The sequence below is a fragment of the Neopelma chrysocephalum genome, unplaced genomic scaffold, assembly GCF_003984885.1.
Source record: "Neopelma chrysocephalum unplaced genomic scaffold, ASM398488v2 Primary Assembly neopelma1_323, whole genome shotgun sequence".
Classification (NCBI taxonomy): domain Eukaryota; kingdom Metazoa; phylum Chordata; class Aves; order Passeriformes; family Pipridae; genus Neopelma; species Neopelma chrysocephalum.
Window position 1 is genome coordinate 2513983 of NW_020897986.1, and position 19115 is coordinate 2533097.

At 40.2% G+C, this 19115-nt stretch overlaps 1 protein-coding gene across 4 annotated transcripts in view; it reads left to right on the plus strand.

Moving 5' to 3' along the window:
* The first annotated feature begins 392 nt into the window (after nt 1-392).
* QSER1 (glutamine and serine rich 1) overlaps nt 393-19115 on the plus strand; it is a 42913-nt gene continuing 24190 nt past the window's right edge. Inside the window, exons 1-3 of one of the 4 annotated variants that reach the window (XM_027705274.1) lie at nt 393-491; nt 16034-16143; nt 17355-17519. In XM_027705274.1, coding sequence (XP_027561075.1) covers nt 17381-17519 — 139 coding nt within the window. In that variant the 5' untranslated portion in view covers nt 393-491; nt 16034-16143; nt 17355-17380. Of the gene's footprint in view, nt 492-15443; nt 16144-17354; nt 17520-19115 lie in introns of those variants that run through there. The other 3 variants (XM_027705275.1, XM_027705273.1, XM_027705276.1) reach the window with 3 other exon arrangements.

Here is a 19115-nt window from a genome sequence, read left to right on the forward strand (position 1 = left end):
GCGGGCGGGAGGCCGCGTCCCGGCGGGCGGGGGGCGGCGGCGCGGGCTGCGCGCTGTGCCCCCGCTGTCTCCCCGCCCCGGAGGCTCGCGTCGGGCTGCGGCGCGGGTTCAAGAGTTCACGCGTCCCTGCGCGGCTGCCGGAGGGCCGCGGGCACCGGCGCTGCCCGCCCGAACAAAGCTGCCCGCGGCCGGGGCACCGCGCCGGCATCCCCCGCCCCCGGCCCCGCGGAGCCTGGGGAGCCTCTTCCCTCCGGGGCGTGCGGAGCCTCCTCTCAGCTAAAAACTTCAGTCCCGCGGAGACTTCTGCAAAGTTCCGGGAAGTGCGGGGGGAAAATACGGGATATCTTATTGGCTTCGGGTTGCTTTTTGATTGTGTAACTCTGCCAGCTGAAAGGAGTGTTTTCTGGGCGATGAGGTTTTTCGTTGTCGCCTGCCTTTTTTATGTCTGCGGCTTGATTTATCCGCAGTTCCCATCTCGGCGACGTTTAAAGGTAAAAGAGTCTCGGGGGCTAAAAATACCCCGTCAAAATAGGTGCGCTTGTAGATAAATGACTTCGCATTTGGTTCTGAAAGTGGTCGGACATGTCTGATAAGATTAATAGATAATCAAGTCAGAAGGACTGGTGCAATCATCTAGTGTGACCTCTTCATAATGCAGGCCATAGGACTTATTTTCCCCCCCAATCTGTGTTTGAAACTAGAGTTTACGTTTTAGAAGGTGCAGTTGAAAATTTCCAGTGAGGCAAAATTCAGCACAATTCTTGGTAAAGTATACGAATATACTGGTTTGTATTTTATTTCTGATCTGAAGAGGGCTACCTCTAGTTTCTGGCTACTGAATCTTACTTACAACCCATTGACACTGAAAATCCCATTAATATCATATTTTCTTGACTATGAATTCTTATGAATTTTGCTTAACTTCTTGCTTTACTTACTTTTCTAAAGAACATGAACATAATCTCTTGACATTTGTTACCAGATATTTTTAATTTTTTTTTTGCTGCTTTAGTTATTCTCCAAGTTTTCTCTTAGATTCTCTCCAATATATTGTCACCCTTCCTGAGTTGTGGACATTGCATTTGAGAAGCAATTAAGTCAATGTTAAGTAAGAAGATCATAGGACCTCCCTGAGGTGTGAGACTCTAGTTTCCCTATTTCCCATAGAATTGCAAGGATGGGTGGTTTTTTGGACAAACATTTGCCCCATGAAGCTGTTTAGCCAGGTTCTCTGCAGAATTGACTACCTGGCAAAGTAAGGTCTCCTATCATCCTTTCCAATTTTTCTTTTTAATTGTTGACTGGTTTTGATCATGTCACTCACTTCCACCAAAACCAACATAGCAACATGTCCTTTCTATGTTGCTTTTGCCAGTTCTCATCATCTGTTGAGGATCATGCCATCTATTCCAGGAGGGAGGTTTGGATTTTCCAGGTCATTTAAGAATATGTGGTGCAGAAGCAAAAGAGTGGATTTCTGAGGGATCTTAGAAGAAATGCAACTGCTTGATGATTTTTTTCTATATTAAAAAAAAAAATACCCTGGTTTTAAAACATAACTTTAATCTTTTTAATAACTGCTATATTAGTGCAGTTCAAATTGTATATTTTGGGAATTCCTTAATTGAAATGTCATGGAGAAAAGTCCCAGGACAACTACCACGCTGAAGCTCACTAGATCAATGCCTGCTACCTATACCAATCAAATTAGTATTACTGCATCCATATATGATCTGACAATATGCTGTGCTTCAGGAAACAATGTCAAGAAGACTTTGCTTTAGTTCTTTAAAGTTTCATCTCAAGGCTTTGTACGTGGTGATGAATGATGCATTTATAATGTGTTGACTGAAACATTCAAACTTTTTTTTTATCTGTAGCAAGAAGAGGGAAAACACTATGAATCATATTTTGTGCTTGAAGTTTTCCTGAACTGGGTTCTTGGAGCTCATGTCATTTTAATAAGAAATAATTTACCCTGTTGGACGTAGTGTTAAGTAGAGTCTGGGCTTGCATAGGTGTTTTGGGTCCTCTCTAACATTTGTCTTTGTATGAATGGAGCCAGCTGCTGGGGGATTGGGATGGAAGAGTGATTCCTGTCGCTGCCAAGGCTTGCACCAGCCTGGAAGGAAATTGTGAAGGTACAGATGTACTGTAAGGGAATATGCTGTCCATGTTCTTGACTTGTGTTACAGATCAATTCACATTTTTCAAAGTGGTGTTTCTGATGGTGGCTGACAGGTAGTCACCCAAACAGCTGAAGCTGCATTAGCCTGATGTTAAATTAAAAAATGTGTGTCATGTTCATCTGGTACTTGCTGGAAAAGAATTCAGCCTTTAGGTGATATAGATAACAATACTTCATTCAAATTTCATTTCATATTTCTGCTGTTGCAGGCTGTGTCGTGGCAGGCTATGTTCCCTTTGTGTGGAGAGCCATGTTCACAGTCTCAGCTCATCAGAATGATTTCTCCTCCCTACAAGCGTTGCTCCTGTCTTCCTGCGCTTCACTTCAGCCATCTGGTTTTTATCCTGCTCCTTATTTCTTGCAGGCACTGTTTTGTCTGTGCAATGGCACTATTCTTATCAACTGAAAGGAAATGTGTGGTGAAGTGTTATAAGGACGTTGCTACCAGGCCTGCTGTGACATAACCGTTCCCATGGAACAGGAGAAGATGGTGAACTGGGGATGGAAGCTGGTGGAAATCACCTGAATCACTGTGTTCACTGAGCAGAGATCGCTCCTGCTGAGGAGCATTTTGGGACAGTGCAGCCACACAGCCCCATAGCAGGGGGCTAAGGGGATGCTCCTGCCCTCTGCTTTCCCCTTCCCCCCCACCTCTTGCACAGGCTGTCAGCATCCTCAAGGAATTTGTGATGGTTTGACGGGCACACTGCCACTCTGACCTTTTACTGTAGCTGCTAGAAAACCTTACTTCTGTGCTGAAACTGTCCTTTTGTGACACAGCCTAAAGCTATTGAATAGCAGATAAGGTATGTGCTTACTGGTTATTTGCTAGAGAAAAACATGGTATTCAGAAAACAGGTGAATGTGTAATAGTTTGAGAGACTCGTAATTGCTTGGAAAGAGAAATAGGAACAGGTGGTAATGGATGAGGTTTCTGGTTTAGTTTATGTCTGACTTGAGGTTTTATCCAGAGAAGGATTTTTACGAGTGGAGGGATCTCACCGTTCTTGTTTGGTTTTTACCACAGCTCTAAGACTCAAATCTTCTGCTATATGTGATTAAAAGTCAGTCACAATTATTTTGTTGGTGGTGTAAATTTTGTGGTGACTGCCGTGGTCTTTGTTTCTTTATGCCCAGTAGTCTTCTGACCATTTCTGCCCTACCCAAACACATGGGGTTTTATATGGTTTAATTCAAGATGGTTCTTTGCAATAGATAACACTGGCATTTGGTTAGTGTGGTCCATGTTCATAACAGCCAATCTAAGATAATAAGTTAGTTACAGTGAGAGTTCATATGCAAAGTTACATAGATAGGGGACCGATACTTTTGTTAGAAATGGTTATGATGGGTTTTTTAACTCGGTTTTGCATAGCTGTCAAACTAATGCTTATTGTAACAGCTGTATGATAATTGTGATTTAGTCAAGGCTCAATTTTAAATTCTAATGGATTTTTGCATAGCTATAGAAACTCTAAAAGTGCAGACAGCGTGTTTTAGAAAAGAACAGAACATTTTCTTTCATCAAATGAAATTGTTCTGGGAGGTGAAACCAGTGTTTGTCGTTAAACACACATCCTACAAAAAGTTCCCTATGGCGTAGTATTTTAAATATTGAAAGGAAACCTCGTAATCTGGGAATATACTTAGAACATTTCCTATTAAAAGGCGCAGGAAGATAAAATAAACATATAGAAAGGTAGGTCAGTTTCAAATCTTACCAAACTTTCTGTCGTAGTTTATATCTAAAACATTTATAAACATTTATACATGCAAAATAAACACCAGTAATCCATGGTGTAGCACAGATACCTTACAGGGACTTGCTAGCTTTTCTTGGTCTCCTTTTCTCTTTCTTCTTTTCGTTTGTTTTAACCTGCATTCAGCACACACTGAGATCACAGCTGTGAGAAGGTCAAAGATTGAACAGAGGCTGAATGCTTTCTTGCTCTATGTACCATAGCTTTTCCCAGGTGCAGATATGTGGTCATCTTGCAAAATCTTTGCTAGAGTTTCTAAATGAGCCAGACAGGCTTGTTTGGAATTACCTGCTGCTCACTTTATTTAATTTAATGCCAGCTTCATGTGAAACGTTTCAAGCCGTGTCACTCTGCTGCAGTGAGCAGTGGTGACACACATCAGCGTGCAGAAGGAACGAGCTGAAACTTAGTCTGAGGGTGCAGTTACATGAGATGGCTGAACTGGCTGCTCAGCCTCACTGCTGCTGAAAGGGGCTCCCTTCCTCCTCCCCTGTGTTGGCTCTGGTGTTTGTGCAACTGCACAGGGAGCTGGTCTCGTTTGTGAATCCATGAGGAAACTATCCTGGCTGAAATGGTGAGCGGCTTGAGCTGGAGAGCCGCGCTGGTGTACCTGTGCTGTCAGACTGGGATCCAGAGCTGGCACCAGGGAACGAGCAGGGAGCAGAGCTGGAAGGAGTGAGCTGTGTGTCCTTGGCAGAGATTCTTCCCAGCAGTCTTGGACACGTTTTAGATGGGCTCGGTCTTGCCATGTCACTGTCTTCAATGAGCATCCCACCCGAATTGTACCACCTGCTTCCCTACCGGGAGCACTCGGTGGGTGTCTGTCTTAGCTGAGTGCTTGACCTCTCTTGAGATCACCTGGAATGATATTTTGGATGTGAGCCCTTTCCCACAGAGGCAACAACTTCAACACAGGTTACTGAATACCTTGTTCTGAAAGAAAGGGGGGGTTGTATTCTTTAACTTATGCAAAAAATGTTTCAGTCCCATAGACATATTTTACCTTTCATCCTGTTAATTTTAACTGTAGGTGTTTACCTTATACCCCTTTGTTTCTTCTGTGCTTTTGCCCACCTTTTATTTTTACTTGGAGATGCTGTTGATTCTGGCATAATGCTGTCATAGGAAGGAGGTTGTTTTTAGAAAAATCTTTGTTCCTGTTGGGGAAAAAAGCACCTCTGACTGAACTACATTGATTCTAAACAATACCAGAGCTCTTATAGAGTGGGTGTATTTGCTTGGATATTTTTGTTGTATTTTGTCAAAGCATTCACAAATTTGCATGGTAAAAAGTTACTTTGTATGGTGAGTGCCTATTCCATAAATGAAACAAACAAAGAAAAAAACCAAAAACCAGTTAAAAGGCAGCATATTAATAGTCTCACTTCAAACCTCCCTTAGCAGCCTAAAGGGTGACAAAAATAACTTTGAGCAGCATGCAGAGTTCAGCCTTTCCAGCAGGGCATTTTTTGCTGTCCCATGCAAGTGACAGGGAAAGGAAAATTCTTAGAATTTTTAAGCAAAGAGAAATGCCCTCAGAGAGGATGGAGCACTTGGTTATTAAATACTAGATTTACTTGTCTCACTGGGCAGATTTCATAGTTTTTGGGCTTACTTCTACTATTGTCTCACCTCTTGTAATATTCCTTCTTTTGTTTCATTGCTCTGGACAGAGCTGGGGTGTGCACGGACACTTGCATCCTCAGAACCTTTCTGACTATGGGCTACAGCAGGGAGCTCTTATTCCTGTGTCTCTGCATGCTTGGAAGTTTCTTGCTCCAAAACAATTCAGCAAGAACATACATATGTTTAGACAAGCTTTTATTTGCCCATATTGCTTCTCTTCTTTTTCATCTTCCCTCTACATGCCTACCTGTGTTGCTTGCTTAGGACTTGTAGAAGTGGAACCAATTACGCTCAGCAGGAAGAAGGCACCCTTAGGCACCCTTATCTTAGAGTAATAGTGTTTACAGAGGAGGATACAAAGGAACTTTTATTCCTTAATAACCCTGTAGGAATTATACTTGGGGCTGTCATACATCTAGATTTCCTTGGAGATAGCCCTCTTTGTGTGAGAAGAGATGGAGGGCTCTAGCTCTCCATCGAGCGTTTCCAGATGTCTGGCAACATCTGGAAATCCAGAACCTGCCAGACAAAGGGCTACAGCTCCCGTGTGATGTGTGTGCAGCTGGGAGGGTGTTCTGTGGTGACACTGAATGTGCCAGTGTGTGCTGCACGTTCCGTGGTGCTCTTCTTTCTGACCAGGAAATCCCTTTCAGAAATATGGCAGCTCAGTGCTTCACACCACATCCTGTTTACTTTCTCTCGTCTTCGTGTCAAAAATTCCAGTGCTAGACAGTGAATAATCCTTCAATCCCTGTGTTCCTCCCATTTCATTATTCTCTGCTGAGACTGCCAAGAATAGGATTTCTAATAAGTTTTTCTTGAATGTGAACATTTGCTCATTTGCTGTGCGAAGAGTGATCGTAGACAGCCAACTTCTTCAGACTCCCAGCACAACCATGTGTTAACTACCTTCAGTTGCTGGCACTGGTGACCTGGATGTTACTGATACTCCAGCACCACTGGAAAGAGATGGGATTTTCATCTTTTCCCCTTCAAAAAACCCCCGTTTTGTTATTTTTTTTAAGAGAAGACAGGTTTTTCACCAATTAAAGGATATTTTTTTAGTGCTTGTGTGCATATATACTGTTTTGATCTCAACACTTGCTTTTGTTTAGATAGCTGCATGATCATCAGGAAATCTTAAATCAATATCTGAGCCATATTCAGGGAATTTGTTTCATGTAGTGGAGTTTTCCCCATCTCAAAATAAATGCCATGTAGCTGTAACTATTTTTCTGCAGTTTTGAACAGTGCAGTTTTTTTTTAGTTTTCAGAAGCAGCTGTGTTCACATAGTATTTTCAGCTAAATAGTGACTGGTGACAACATGGCAGCCAAGGTCCTCTTTGCAAGGTTAGAAATGTAAATTTAAACCTGTTTTGGGATGAAGAGGTGTAAGAGCTAAACTCTATGGGCTATGCTGATTTTCCTCATGAAATTAGATAATAACACCCTGTGATGTTTCCTTTAATGTAAAGGACTCCTTGCAGCATTTTATGATGAACTGTGTTGTTGTTAATACGTTGGATCTTTCCTGGGCACACCTCCTAAATTGGGATGGGAGTGGTGTTAGTCATAGGGGTGCCTGGTTTTTGAATGTGAAGGAGCTCCTGTGAGCTGCTTGGCCCTTGCAGTGTGTTGTGGGGTGGGGAAGGCACTGTAGATATGTAGGTGGATGTGCTGGGAGGCTCAGAGCCCATTTAATGGCCCTGAGTTTTTGGCTGTGTGGATGATCAAGGTTAGCAAGGTTTGTGGTCTCAGGTGTGGGCAGTGAGTAGATGCCTCTCTTCTGAGCCAGTTCTGTGGCCACTGATCTTCACAGGGGTCCAGTATATTGGGTACCGAGCTCTTAGAAAATTGAACTTCACCAAACCTTGAAAAACTGGCTCTTATTTCAGTACTGAGTGTTTGAGACTCGATGGTGAGGACTGTGAATCTGGGTGGGTTAGTAGCTGTGCCTTAGTTTCCCTGGATTAAAGGAGAAGATGTTTCATGGATTATGTCCCTGTAAACTGCTCGGGGATTTGGTAATGAAAAGAGGTGCTGCCAAAGATGACTCTGTGGGTATATAGCACATATTTGCACTCCTTACCTCTTTTGTGGTGAAAATCTCAACTTCAGCACCGTTTTTTCCCATATAACTGGAAAACAAAGGGTTTATTAAGGAATGGGATATCAAGTATTCCAATGGTAGCCTAAAGGTAAGAGTCGAGCTTGCCACAAAATACAGTGCTGTAATAGCTGTGGGAGGATGAGGGCTGAGAAGCATTTCAATAGCTGAAATGAATTGTATTTTTAATAAGACACTGATGTGGCCAGGCCACATCTTGAGATAATGCTCTGATGATTTTTTATATTTTGAAATAAAATGTTGTTATTAAAAGTAATGAAATCTTTTCGTGTGTATCTCAGCCAACGGTAATAGAGGATTATGCTGTGTGCTCAACCATTAATACTGGAATGATCTAGAGAAGAGTTTTGAATATCTCCCAAGTATGCTTTTGACAGCAGAATAGCACCACATATCGCAGAAAAAGTGTTAGATTTCCATTACTGTCTGTTACAGAAGTCTTTTGAAATTGTGAGTAAAGGTCTAGGAGTGAAGTTTTGCTAATTTAAAAAAATCACAGCCATTCTCTCCGTGCTGGGTAAAGAAAAAGTTCTTTCATGGAGGAAAGGTAAGAGAAGAGGGTAAATAAATGTAGTGACAAAATAATCCAGTGTCTCAAAAGCCAAGAAAATAAGATTGCAGAGCTTTCTGTGGTGTAAGCTACTCAGACCATAATGGGTACTTATTTTTCTGCAGAGAGTGGTAGAGTAGAAGCTGTCAGGGAAGATGTAAAAATCCCCAAAATATTACTTGACAAACAGATGCCTTAAAATTATTTCTGACACTGCTTTATAATATAAATTGGGAGGATATGTGGACATATCAGTGTCTGTTTACATGTGGAGAGTGATGATACTGAGTTAATAAGTATATCAAAGTTAAGTTCCAATATGCAGAGCAGGATCACTGAAAGCTCCTCTCTAGACCTTGAAATCTTAAGAAGTGCATCAGGAGTTCAAAACTGGCATTGTAGGATAGTTTAGTTTTAGTTAGTTTTTATAGGCTGCAAAAATTCTGATAGAAAATTGCTTTGGTTAGGTTTCAAAGATTTTATTTTTTTTTTTTGGTCAAAGCCAAGAGAAGTGGTTGAAGTATTTGCCAATTCTGATTAAAAAAAAGAAAAAGGAGAGAAAAAGATGATTTTGTTAAATGCCCTGCATTTCAGCCATAGATGACTTCATTAAAAAGCTGATTTAGAGTGTATACCTTAAAAAATAAGAACATTAGGTAGTTTGTTCAGTCCCTCCATAGTAACTGAAATTGAAGTTTCTAAATAGCTCAGTTCCATCTGAATATTGCTTTTCACATACATGGTTTCAAGACAGAGTTTAACTGATTTTTTTGCAAACAGAATTATATTGTCTTTGTTATTAAGAACTCCACAGGTTACTTAATCAGACAAGCCAGCACTTGCACTGAGGCATTGAAGTACCAGTAAGGCTATTTCAGCTTTCCTGAAGCAGTTTTGGGCTTTTCATTTTTAAAAGGATCAAGCGTAAGGAGTTCAGACACATTAATGTGGGAATAAAAGGGAGATGGACCTTTTTAGCAATAAAATCTCTTTTTTCCTTTGAAATGTGACATGTATTCAGGTGAAGAATCACAGGAACAGCGTGAACTTTTGCTCACTCAGGCAGTTCCCTGCATGTAATTTTCTACCTCCAAATCGATTTCTTAGAAGCTCCTTATCTTCACTCCTAGAAAGCAAGGAAGTAATGAGTGTTTCCTCTCAAAAGTAGCTCCAGGCAACCTTCAGTCCACATTGTGTCGGTCTCAGCCCTGCTCTTGGTGGCTCTGCATTTGAATTGAAGTGGGAAATTATCATTATAGCTTCATCTTTAATGAAAGAGTGAAGGGTGATTGCCTTTGGTATGTTATAGTGTGATACATTCTGCACAGGATAGGTAGTGTGTAATTGCATTAAAGGGGAAGAATGTGGCACAGCCCACAGACAGTCGAGATTGTTGATAAAATGCTCCTCTTGTGTGTTTTACTGAGATTCTATATTTTCCATCTTTTCAAAAGTCGTGCATCTTGAAAAATAACATTATTAGATAGTTAATCATACTTGAAAATATTGACATCTATTTATTTCTTGTTATAATTCAAAAACAGCCTAGGCAAATACTGAAGTTGTGTGGTGTTCTTAAAAAGAGTGCCATATGTACCTTTTAAGATGTATTAATTTTAGAGGTGCTTCTAATTTCTCAGACGTAGACTTCTATTTTTCAAGTAGCAAATTAGTTTTTTCTTTTGTCTCTTGGACGCCATAACTGTTCTAGACTGTTAAATATTCTTTGTGCAAATGTAAGTGAAATCTTCAAACATTAAGGTTTGTTTTGTCTTGTATAATCTAATGTGAGGATCAGGGAAATTAGATGCAGAGAGTAGGCTGGTTTCCTATTTTTCCTAAGCCTGCCAACATTTTCAAGCTTCAAATAAAATTTGTTCTTGCAGTGTCTTCCCCCTTCCCTCCAATATGTGTCTGGGAAATAGAGGTGAAAAATCACATATTGTATACATTTAAAAAAATACTTTGCATTGAAACGAGTCTCTGGGCTGAGGAGTTTGTTTTCCATTCTTTTCCTTTGGTATTTCTGAAGCATTTTCTATTGCCTTTAAGGGCTTACTTTTAAACTTCCAGAAGTGTGTTGGGCAGGAGTGATTCGGTGTTACTAACAGTACTGAATTTAATTAGCTTAGCAACTTTCTTCCTGGGCAACTCCCTCTGTCCTTTATGTTGTTGCTTCTTAGAGTTGTGGCTTTTTTTTTTTTTTTAAATATGAGAACAAACCCTTTTTTGGATTCAAGTTATCTACCTGTAGCTTTGCTTTTAAATTTTAATTTTATTCTGAGCTGCAGATGAACCCCAGCTGCTGAATTACATTCTGGTTTGATGTAACAAACTGTGAACTCTCGCTGTTACAATGGGCAGCTGAAGGGCCGTTTCCCCCCCATTTCATCTGTATTAAATTCAAATAATGTTTCTGAGTAATATTCTCCCATTCTTTCTCCATGAGATGATTGAATAAAGGCAAATTAATAAAGATAAGTGTTTAAGCAAAATAATAAATGCTGTATCTATTACTAAAATAATTCTAACTGCAAACCTGCCGGGAGGTAATAGAAGCCGGAACTGCATTTTACATGTTTAAAGTCAAATATAGTGGACAGAAAGAGATGTAAGCTGCGTATCAATTTCTATATCTCTTATTAAAAATGGTGGTTTTAATATTTAGAAGTGCATTTGTCGTTTTTATGGCTTTGCTTTTGGTCTCTGCCTGGAACTTGCTATTGCACAGCAAAGTAGCTGGTTGGAGAGAGACTCTCTTGCCAGGTGTCTGAGCTTTGGGCTAGAGAGGGAAACTTGAGTAATATTTCCCCTATTTCATATATAAGTCTCAAGTAAGATAAAATGCAGGGTATGAGTTTTAAGGTACTTCCCTGCCAGCTATCACTGCTCTATTTAATCTCCTTTTTGGTGATTTAATTAGAAGGGGGCTGTGCAGCGAGCCGTCATCTCACAGGAGCTCTTGTTTTCAGTAAGGCAGAACAGGCAGCCAAAAAATGAGATCAAGTTCCCTGGTCTACCTCAAATCTGATCACTTGTGTGCACGCTGGGTTGTTGCCTTTTTGTTTTCTTGGGCTTAGTTGTTCTGGTTTCAGACTTGTCAGCCTGTGTGGGAGCCCAACGTGTGGGCGCCGAGTTTCCCTCCCGGGTGGCGGGAGCACCTCTCGGATCTCCTGGAGTCTGGAGTGTCCTGTGCAACTGCTTGTCTTGTAGGTGTCCAGTTTCACTTGGAGCACAGCCTTGCACCGTTTGAATGCTTTGAAAGTGCTCTGGGATTTCATGTGGACTTTTCTTTAGCAGTTTTCCTTTATATGAGAGGCAGGAGCTACAAGTGCCTAAGAACAAGGTGTTGCACCCAAAAGTATCCTTTGCTCCTTTAGAGTTCTGGTCTGTTTTTCATGTGAGCATTATAAGTTTCCCTAGTACTTGAATAATTGCTGTTGTTAAACTTAAAATAACCTCACCAAACCAAAACAAACAAAAAAGAAAACCCCAAACCCACAGAAACAAAATAACAATCAAAAACCTTAAAAACCGTGAAGCAGTAATGAAGAATTATCTAGAAAATAAAATAGAAAGATGAAAATGCCCCTTTTTCATGTTATGCTTCTTGTATTGAGTATTAAGTGAACTAAGATACTTGGTTTTAAGTGTTTTTGTTTCTGTGTTTCATTCTGTATGGGTGCCTAGGAGAGCAAGGTCATCTGAAGGAAGTGAAAGAAATAAAAATACTTGTATGTCTAGTGTTTATTGCAGCTAAATTTTGTTTCCATGTAAAAATGATACTTCCATCTGAGTTTGAAGTTGAGAAATGCACCCATCACTTGTGTACAGTGCAAACCTGATAATTGTCTTGGCAGGTGGTGAGTGCAATGTAAGCCAATAACCTTTTGCAGATGGAAACCTGAATTTCATATGAAATTATTAAGATTGAAGAATGCTTTGAAAATAAATTATTGTGAGAATAGCAGTACAAACAGATGTATGAAGAGTGGATTCTGGGATGACTTAATCTGGGCTAACAAAAAGGAGTTGTAAATCAAGGTTGAGGTATTTTAGTAACAATGAAATGCAAAGACTATACATTTTTTTTTCCACAAGTTTACTGCAGAGGTAACAGTCTTCTATTAGCCCAGCTAATGCAGCTGAAAAAAACAGATTAATACTTGAGTCGTTTCACTTTCATTGTTGTATTTTTTTTTTTTATTGGATCATTACAGCAATGACAAATAATGATGATTCTTTATGGGACAGCTCTAAAAGGACACTTAAATATTCCACTAAAATTGAATGGATCTTCTCAACGAAAAGTACTTTGCAGGGAACTGTTTTCTAAATTTGTGTGTCGAATTGGTATTATTTTCTAGCACTGATCACTCCATTGTGCAGTTATCTATGACAGTAAAAGTGGGAATCAGTGTGATAATCAGTGGTAAGGGCCAAGTGTTTTTGGAACACTGTGTAGCAAATAATGATAACAGACAAAGTAGTGAGTAGTGGGAATGTCTCCTCAGTAACTAACGTGAAATTTCAGTGCAAGTGAGGACTTCTGGCAAACTTGGAAACAAGAGTACAAAGGGCTCGATAGCCACAAGGTTATTTGTCATGGTGAATGTATTTTTGATATTCAAATTACATGGTGTACAAGTTGGTCTGTTTAAAAGATAAATTTTATAAAAAGAAACCCTAAGGCAGTAATCTTTCAGATTGCTGTGCTTGTTTAGGATAAGCTTATGTAAACTGAAGGCATATACGCAAGGCTTTTTGAGATAAGAATCTACGTTCCAGCAACCAGTAATTACACAATAAACAATTAGCTGCTCAAATAAATACAAAGTTTTTATTGAAAGACAGATTCAGTTTTGAGGTTGCGGTTGTGGAGTTTGTATTAAAAAAAACCAGCCATCACATACTTTGAGTGTTCTCAAAATGCTCATCAGAACTCCAATGTTGAGGTTCTGGTAATTAACAATGTTTCTGGGCTCCTAAATTTAGAGGTTATTTTGTATCCCAGTGTTAATTTCGAAGTCTTTCTTGTTACAAAGTCTTTGTCCAAGTTTCTTTTACAAGTTACTTTTCTCATTCAGCGCATTGTGCCTCTGGTCTGCAGGTTTGTGCGTGTTAGTAGTTTAGTAGCCTCTGTGTGTGCTGTACCTGCCCTTTACAACAAAGGTGTTTACTGCAGAGGAGTGAAGAGGGGAAAATTAATCACAATCTTCACCAAACAACCAGAATAAGTAAAAGATTCAAATAAAAAAACCCCTAAACAACGAAACACACACACAAACCCCCCAAATAAACAGATTAAAAAAAAACCAACAGCCGAAGAACCCCCCACCTCAACAAATCAATTTTTCAGTTTCCCTGATTTTCAGGTGGTTAAGCCACCCTTTTCCTCACGAACTTTTGCTGTTACAAGGTAAGGGGAGGAATGATGCAATATTCCTTGCTATAATCTGGGCTCGTTTTTTGGGATGTCGCCTCATCTGAAAGGATTTTTGCTGCACAGTCTGGGCTCGGTTGCCCGTTACACCCCTGCAATGCCAAATGTGCCTCTCAACCTGAAAATACCCCAGTGGGAAAAGGAAGGTGTCTTGCTGTATGAGTGATAGGTGGAGTAGGACTTCAGAGTTTGCCTTTAAAATGTATGAAAGAGAAGTTGGCACCACGTACTTTTATGTAGGCAAATGCTTTAAGAGGACTTGAAAGAAAAACGAAGTAAAACCTTTTTCTGTTGCACAGGGGAAGTTTTTGCAAGATCAGCATTTCTTTTGGTGAAGGTAATTCTTGTTAAAATTGTGTGTGTTGCCACACTTTAGAAACTTTTCTCATGTGGTGCATTTTTATTTATTAAAAAAAAAAACAAACTGAAGAAAACTTCACATCTCCTAAGTTTTATGGGTTTTTTTTTCCCCTAGCTATGCAAGTTTTCTCAAAACTCCTCAAACCACCTTAACTTTAGATTCTTTTTTCTTGTGAAAATATGTGCACTTAAATTGGCTTTATTACATGCATAATGCTTTATGTGCAGAACACCCCTGCAATTTTTTCTTGTCTGGAAATAATTAACACTTTTTAATGCTGTAAATAAAAGAAATAACCTACAGTGTCATGTAATCATGCCTGCCAGTTGTCCATAGCAATGATGCAAATCTTTAGATTTCAGTCACCATATAATAGAAATCAGTTGCTGATGCACAGTGTTGAGCTGCACAAAGATCTGTCTTCTACAGCATAAGCACGTGGATGTGCTGACTCTGAATTTGGGGTTGGCAATTCTCTAAGTTGCAGTTATTGCTGTGAAAGGTGGTAAAGTGCTGGACAATGGGTGCCACTGAGAAAAGCAGGGGCTGAGGTTGTTTGTTTTTCTAAAGGATTTTGGTTCATTCTTTAGGCTTGTGCTTTAGCCTGGTGTGTTGACTGCAGAGCGTTGCTGGAGTGGAAAATGCATCCCCTGACTGTGCATCTGAGGCAGGGAAGTCCTGCTCAGGCAGGCTCTTGCTAGTTCAGAACGTGTGGAGGTCACAGTGCTCTTGGAGGCTCATCTGCCTCCTCTTGTCATCTTAATGAAAACGAAGCAAATGCAGCAGTGTTGCCAATTTTTGTATTATTTGGTGTCTTCTATAAAAAGTTTCCCATGATGTCATGATTCCTGGCATCAAGTGTTCAGTTTTTCCCTGATGCAGAGTGACTGCCCCCTCATCCCAGGGGATGAAAGAGGATAAGGGAAGTCTCCCTTACAGCAGGCAGCAGGGAGGGCTGTGGGTTTTGTCGTTTGGGTTATTTTGGCATTTGTTTACAGTTGAATTTTGAACTTAAAGCAATCTCACATGTGCCCTGGAGAAAGTAGCAGCTACCTATAAACTTAACATCCAGAAAACAAGAAGAGAAGAAGATAAATGGTAACTTGGTCATGCTGGCCTTCATTTTTTTCCCATTTGACAGGTGCTATACAGACCTGAGTCTCTGGAAGCTTGAAAGCTTTGGGGTTTTGTTTTGCATCCCCCTCTCTTTTCTGCTTTCTAAATTGGAAATCATTAGGACTTTTGACAAGTCCCTAATCTTGCTCGGTGTTAAGATTGCATTTCTTTATTTTCTGTGTTGTTGCTTTTGCATGGACCCTGACGCTGTATATTTTCAGTTTGCTTCCATTAAACCTGATTAAAAATCACGTTAATTTAGATGACTCATTTAAAAACGTTAAATAAAAGCTGTGAATCATTAACTTACATTTAATGCTGAGGGCTGAAGATGGATTTGTCACTTTGTAGTGCTTTCACTGTCAACTTTGTTAAATTGTCACAAAAGTACCAAAATTTTTAAAAGACTATTGCTCCCGCAGCCTCTTAGTCATTCCAGACTTTGAATTAAATGAGGTCCTGTAGGTTTTAATGGAATTAGAAGTGGAAATGCTAAAGTGGGTTTGTATTCGTAGTCATCTCCTTTGCAGACTTTATCTCAGTAAATCATTACAAAAAGTGTCCAGCCAGTGTTTCTTACAGTTGAACTAGGAAGACCTGTGTCTTTCTGGCCTAGTCCATTTTAAACTTTTCCATGATCAGCTTTGATTTTTGTAAGGTTGGTTTTTTTTTTCTCCTCCCCCTTTGGCTTGTCAGGTTTCATCATACTTTTTTTATCTGCTTAACATTTTTAGTGATATCGTGGCACAACTGCATCTCCTTTATTTCTGCAACTTTTTGGCTTGTGATTGGAATTTCATAATTGATCTTTGTTTCTGTAGCTGTATATTTTTGTTAATAATGTTTCATTTCTCCCTTAGCTTAAGCTATGGAGGAGGACATTCATCACATTCAGAAACAGACCTTCACAGACAGACATACACAGCTTCTCATCAGCTTCCTGGATACTCTGCTACACAACATCCTACTGGTAACTCTCCATATCATGAGAATACTGCTTAGATAGCTACAGAGAAAAAAAACCCCAACTGTTAAGTAATTTAGATTCAAGTTGATGGATTTTATAATCAGAGGAAGTTTGTCCTGCAGGTGGTAACAAGTGGTATTAGAAAACCTGCGTTTGTGGCAGAAAGTGAACAGTTGTTAGCTTTTATCAAAATGTCGTAAGTAATAAGGAAAATATAAGAGGGAGGTTAGGCTTAGTAACTTGCTGGCTTTTGAAGAAACTGCATTTGTTCTTTAAAATGCAGCTTTTCAGGATTGGGCCTATGCAGGAGGGCCAAAGGATAAACATGCCTCAAAGCCAGCAGCAGCAATCATGCCAGTTCTACACCAGAGCAAAGGCAAAGCTGATGCGAGTTGGAACTTGCTACTGCTGGTAGTTACATGTGCAAACTAAGTGCTGGGGGAACATTACAATTTATTTTAAATGTAGCAATAGGGTAGGCTGTGTTACAGCTGCATCAGGATCTCTCTCTTTGATCCTGATGCTGATGATACCCTGTTTCCATGACAGGAGGAGACCTTTCATACTCACTTCGCAACTCAGTTTTAAAGAAAACTGTTTGAGGTCGTGTGCTGACTGGAGTCTGGAATCTCTTGGCCAGGTCCTCGGTCAGGACAAGGGAGGGTCAGAACTGCAGTCTGGACATAATCTCAGTTGCTCACAACTCTGGATCTCTCCAGTGCTTTCCACTGAGCCCCCTGCTATTGAAAGGTCTGAGCAGTGGGAAACACATAATGGGGTTTGTGGATTGCAACCAAAACTCCTTTTCGTGTGCCCAGTCCTACAGAGATGTCCAAACTGCTACAACCTGCCCAAAGGGCACAAAGGATGATACAGAGAAGCTGAACCCATTTCAGGAGGAATTCTGAATGTTTTACCAGTTCATGTGAAAATAGAACAGTGAATCTTCAGATGAAGGGAGAATTTTATGGGTGTACCTAAATATTGTTTTAAGCATGATATTTGACATACATTTAATAGTTCCAATTTACAGTTGTAGCAGTGTGTAAGAGTTAAACCCAGAAAAATCGATGTACTTTAGTAACAATGCTAATGTTTCATGACATATTTCCTTTTTTGTGAATTATGAATGTATATCCTTGTTATTTGATTGAGCTTCTTGGAATTTCATCTGAATTGTCTGTTTTGTTTCATTTGCCTCCACCATCATCCAGGTCTTTCAGGAATATTTGATACCAGTATGCACAGTGCTGGAAGTAACACTAAGGAAACTTCTTCAGTCATGAATTTTCTCTCTGCTATCGAGTCTCGTACTGCTCAAGCAGTCTCTTCAGGATCTACCCTTTTACCACAATTCAGGGCTCCTTCCTGGCAGACAGGTGAAAATTTCCTCTTGAAATAAAACTTTGTCGTAATTATATTGAATGTTTGGGAGCAAAAATGTCCTGACTGACTGAAAAGGCTGCATGTTTTCTACCTCTTTTACATCTCGATATCTAAGAATACCAAAATCAGTGAAATTATATTAGCAGAAGAATTATATGAGCAGAAGTTCTGATTGTTTAGAAGGAATTTAGATGCATAGGATGTCTAACAAGTCAAATTTATTCTCCCAACTTTGTTTGGGATTAGTCTCAGTATCATCATAAGCATGTTCAGGTACACTACCTGTACATCCTAGCTGATCTTTCATTCTCAAACTCTGTTCCCTATAATAGTTCTTCTGTGATATCACTACTAAAAGCCTGTTGGATAACTTTGGCCCCTTTGTACACAGAAGTAACGGGCAAGGTGTTCTCAGAAAGGTCCGAGACGCACGTCACACAGAAATGAGTGATCTAATGTACAGCTAAACAAACGTGCCATCTCTTCTGGCAGACTGACTGCCTTCTAGAAACCTCCCCCATCTGTCAGGCCTTCTGTGCAGAGCAGGAAACTGCATATTTGGAGCTCACTATAGGCAGTCACACCAAGATAAGTGTTGCAACTGCGTCTGTGGGTTGCTTCAAGTTATGGTTAATCTTGTGGAGTGATTGTGCAGCTGTGCAGTGAATCAGGTCTATTCACTGCTGACAGAAAATGTTTGAGTGTTGTTTTTTTTTCCTTTGGTGGGATGGTTTTTCTCTGTATCAGCAAGCTGATCCGTGTCTCAGTGCAGCTGTATGATTGTTCTGATTTGGGGAGGAGGCACAAGGTAGGAAGAGTGGAACAGTCCTTTTGTTGGCAGTTTGCACTCGTTCTGTTAAGTGTGATGTGCAGCTGCATTCTGTGAAGAGCTACTCAAAAAAGTTGAGGATAGAGAATGTGGCTTTTTACTCACCAGTGACAAAAGCAGATATGTGGCAGCACAGAGGAAGATGCACACTGTTAACCTGCCAAAAAAATCTTCATATAAATCAGTGGTGTTTAGAGTTGTGATGACCCATCCTCACACCAGAATGTCAGCTGGGAAGAAACCTTTTTCTCTCTTCGTCCTAGCATTTTCTCCATTGCAGCTGCCTAGCAGTGAATTGTGAAGAATGGGGACACATGCTGTGGGTCGGGTTTGATGTTGGTACCAGTGATTGAGAGACTTCTCAGTACTCATTACTAAGAACTCATCAGTAAGCCCATTTTTCAATATTACCAGTTCTCTGAGCTTTCTGTTGTCCTTTTGATACTTTTGCTGCTTTTCTGTAACCCTCAGTCCCCCCATATGTCTTCTGAGAGCTTTGTCTTGTACAGACTTTTTTTTGATGAGGGGAAACAAGAGCTCTTCGCTCTTCAAGGTGACCTTTCTTTAGAAGGGTTTCTTACTTTGGGGTTTTTCTCCAAACCCTTCGACTGTTGATTTTGGGGGAAAGGGAGGAACAGTGTGTTACATTGTCCCACCAAGTGTTCCTTTGGTCTGTGAGTTGTGTTATCAGTGTTCTGATTTCTTAGGGTAGTGGAGGTGTGTCTGTGCACAAAATTTACTACCTTTGCCATACCTTTTG